Source organism: Anneissia japonica, unplaced genomic scaffold (assembly GCF_011630105.1).
Source record: "Anneissia japonica isolate Jap-2015-1 unplaced genomic scaffold, ASM1163010v1 scaffold458_len85933_cov152, whole genome shotgun sequence".
NCBI classification, from domain to species: Eukaryota; Metazoa; Echinodermata; class Crinoidea; order Comatulida; family Comatulidae; genus Anneissia; species Anneissia japonica.
This window is the reverse complement of record NW_022730378.1, coordinates 45,262-48,126: the sequence shown is the minus strand read 5'-3', so window position 1 is coordinate 48,126 and position 2,865 is coordinate 45,262. Positions and strand designations below refer to the sequence as shown.

General features: G+C 32.5%; 1 protein-coding gene across 1 annotated transcript in view; it reads right to left on the bottom strand.

Moving 5' to 3' along the window:
- The window catches only part of LOC117114905 (splicing factor 3A subunit 3-like), a 9,892-nt gene extending 7,252 nt beyond the window's left edge, over positions 1-2,640 (bottom strand). Inside the window, exons 1-5 of the mRNA XM_033258519.1 lie at positions 2,448-2,640; positions 2,105-2,152; positions 1,417-1,469; positions 503-608; positions 202-366 (exon numbers count right to left, since the gene is read on the bottom strand). Of these exons, the coding sequence (XP_033114410.1) occupies positions 202-366; positions 503-608; positions 1,417-1,469; positions 2,105-2,152; positions 2,448-2,543 (468 nt within the window). The 5' untranslated portion in view covers positions 2,544-2,640. The remainder of the gene's footprint in view (positions 1-201; positions 367-502; positions 609-1,416; positions 1,470-2,104; positions 2,153-2,447) is intronic.
- Positions 2,641-2,865: the final 225 nt, after the last annotated feature.

Genomic DNA, 2,865 nt, shown 5'->3' with positions numbered 1-2,865 from the left:
CCTAAAAAAAAAAAAAAACAACATACATTTTCTACTACTGTGAAAAAAAAAATGATGGATAATCCCTAAAAGTCTTAAATCCTTCCTCTTCAAATTGCTCAACAGCTTTCTAACATCTTCCAGGCCAGTGACAAGCCACTTTTTGTTTGTTTTAATTGGCACTTTAAAAATGTGTATTATTGTTATTATTAAAAGATGTACCTCAACTCCTTTCAAATTGATGAACTTGTCGTAGCATTCATGTAGATCTAAGTATTTGCCGTAGCCTTCCTCGTCCGTAAACTCTACCAGCAACAGATTCTCATCCACTGGGTTTGTACGCTCTTCATCCAACAGTTCAAATTCAACTGACATTGGAACAGAGATCTACAGCAAACAAAAAAAAAAAAGCAGTGATGTAACACTAAAAAAGTTCTCACTGACTAAAGATAGAGTTATTTTAGAGAGCTAAATCCTGACAATTGCTTGATATTAAAATATCAAATTATTTCAACCAACTTACCTCATTTGGATGCTTTTTGTGAAAATCCTTGAGGACTTTGAGTCGAGAATAAAATTCTTGAAATTCATTTGGTCCTGACAATGCCTGGACTTCCTCTTTTCGCAGACTATGAAAAAAAGATAAATATAACAATAAAAAAATGCCATAATATGAAATAAAAATCAGAACATCAAGAAAGAGAGAGAAAAACCACAAAATAAACTGAATTGTCTATTAACATTTAAAAATAAAATAATAAGAAATCTTAAAGCCATTCAAATATAAAGAATATATAAATGGGACATCGAGTATAAAGGCTTAAAACCATTTAATATAGAAAGAGAATTTAACCAAATTACTGTAAAAACCATTACATTTTATATCACAATAGGTTATGTAAGGCAAATAATGATAAAGCATTGACAGACAGTGACACTGTAATTAATTTTAATGAAAATAGACGTGTATGGTTAATTACTTTAAAAATGTTAAAGGGGTTGTAGCTGTAGAAAACTAAGGGTGGGTGATAGATATTTTAAGGGTAGGTGGGTGATAACATTGATAAACTCTACATACAGTAAGAGTAAATTTTAAGGATGGCAAAGTGGGGTTAATAAGGGTGGGTGGAGGGCCATGAAGTTAGCTTTAGACTGGGTGGAAAACTTCAACAAGGCTGGGTGGCCCCACCCATCTCTGCCCCACCATAACTACATCCCTGATGTTATCTACAGTTACCACTCGGCTTAAAGCCTTGTCCTGACTACCAAGTTTCATTTGACAAACACATGCGAGTGACATGCCTAAATATGGTCATGATGACATCACATCATGGCCATATATAGGCATATCATGACTATATATGGGCATACAACAAGAAAATTTGACAGTCTGGACAGAGCTTTAACGGTGACAATCAATATGACAATCATACTCACCCATCCTTATCTTCATACAACTCTTTCAATTTGTAGGAACTATCCATATGACGCTGTAGGAGGTAATTAATCAACGATGATCATTTTCATAATTAATATTATTATTTGCCATGCAAACCTTCAAACAAAATTTAAAATACTTCTGGTAACCTAATATTAATAAACATATTAATTTATAATATGTTTTATTTCCTGATTACCTGGGTGTTAAATAAATCACAGCTATCAAAAAGGAGTTCTACTAAATTTACTATAAGTACTATGAAAACTTTTTTTTACACATTTTGTTTCTGTTTCCATTGGCTTGTTTTGGCATGGTAAAAATAAACATTATATGTTTAAAAAATAAATAAATAACATTTTTGGACTCATGGGAGAAACTATCATACAATCAAATGCAATGACTTTGATTTTGTATACTGATGCAAACTGGCTTTAATAAAACATCTATTTCATGTATTTGGTGTCTTGAAATTAATTTTTCAGTACTGTTTAATTTAATTGTTTTATCGAATCATGATTTTATTTGATTGCAGTCCAATAAAGTTGAATTTTGAATTTCTCTTATTACTTTTTAAAGTAAGGGTGTAATAATCTACACATCTTGTATGGGTCCGGAAACAAAATTGTAAATACAGTAACCTAGGCCTACATTAACTTTAAGAATTTAATTTTAATTGATACTCACATCACGAAGAATTTTGACACTTTGATCAGAGTTGATCTGTTCTCTCGTCTGAAATACAAGGGAAAATTATAATTTTATCCATTATATAACAAAACTATACACTTAGATACTGCCAAAAAATTATGAAAAGAAAACTCCAAGGCCAATCAATATAAACAAGCTCTTAGGTCAAATGCCCTAGGCCTTGCTAGGGCCAGTGAGATACAGGATGTGGTCACCCACTGCCAGGTGGTAATTGAAATTCTAGGGGCAAGTTTGATTTGTGAGTGAGGCCTAGCGTATAGCCTAGCCTTTAGCAACAAAGAAAAGGGTACCAAAGTTAAGCCTAGACCTACATACTTACCGTGTTCTTTTTATGAAGCATTTCTTTCGTCATCGCATTCACAATCCGCTCTTTTTCCTCATGAAGCCTCCTTTGCTGCTCTAATAAAGTTTCCATAATTTCATATAAATTCTCGCATGTACTTACACTCACAACGCTGCCGCTCTTCGGGATCGTTTCCTTCGTTCGTCGTCGATACAGTGAAGGGGTTGCCAGAAGTTAGCTTGGTAATTGCCCAATTGCTAATCTCTGATCAACTTTTGCTTTTAGTACAAAATACAGGATAACAATTATATAATATTATAAATAAATTAACTAGTGTGAACATTAAAGAGATTGCTAACAATTTTCGATCTTAAAATCAATTTTCTTGTCCATTATCCTGTTATTTTTTTAATCTACAGTACTTAGATTAAATTATTTGAGAATTAGCATTTTC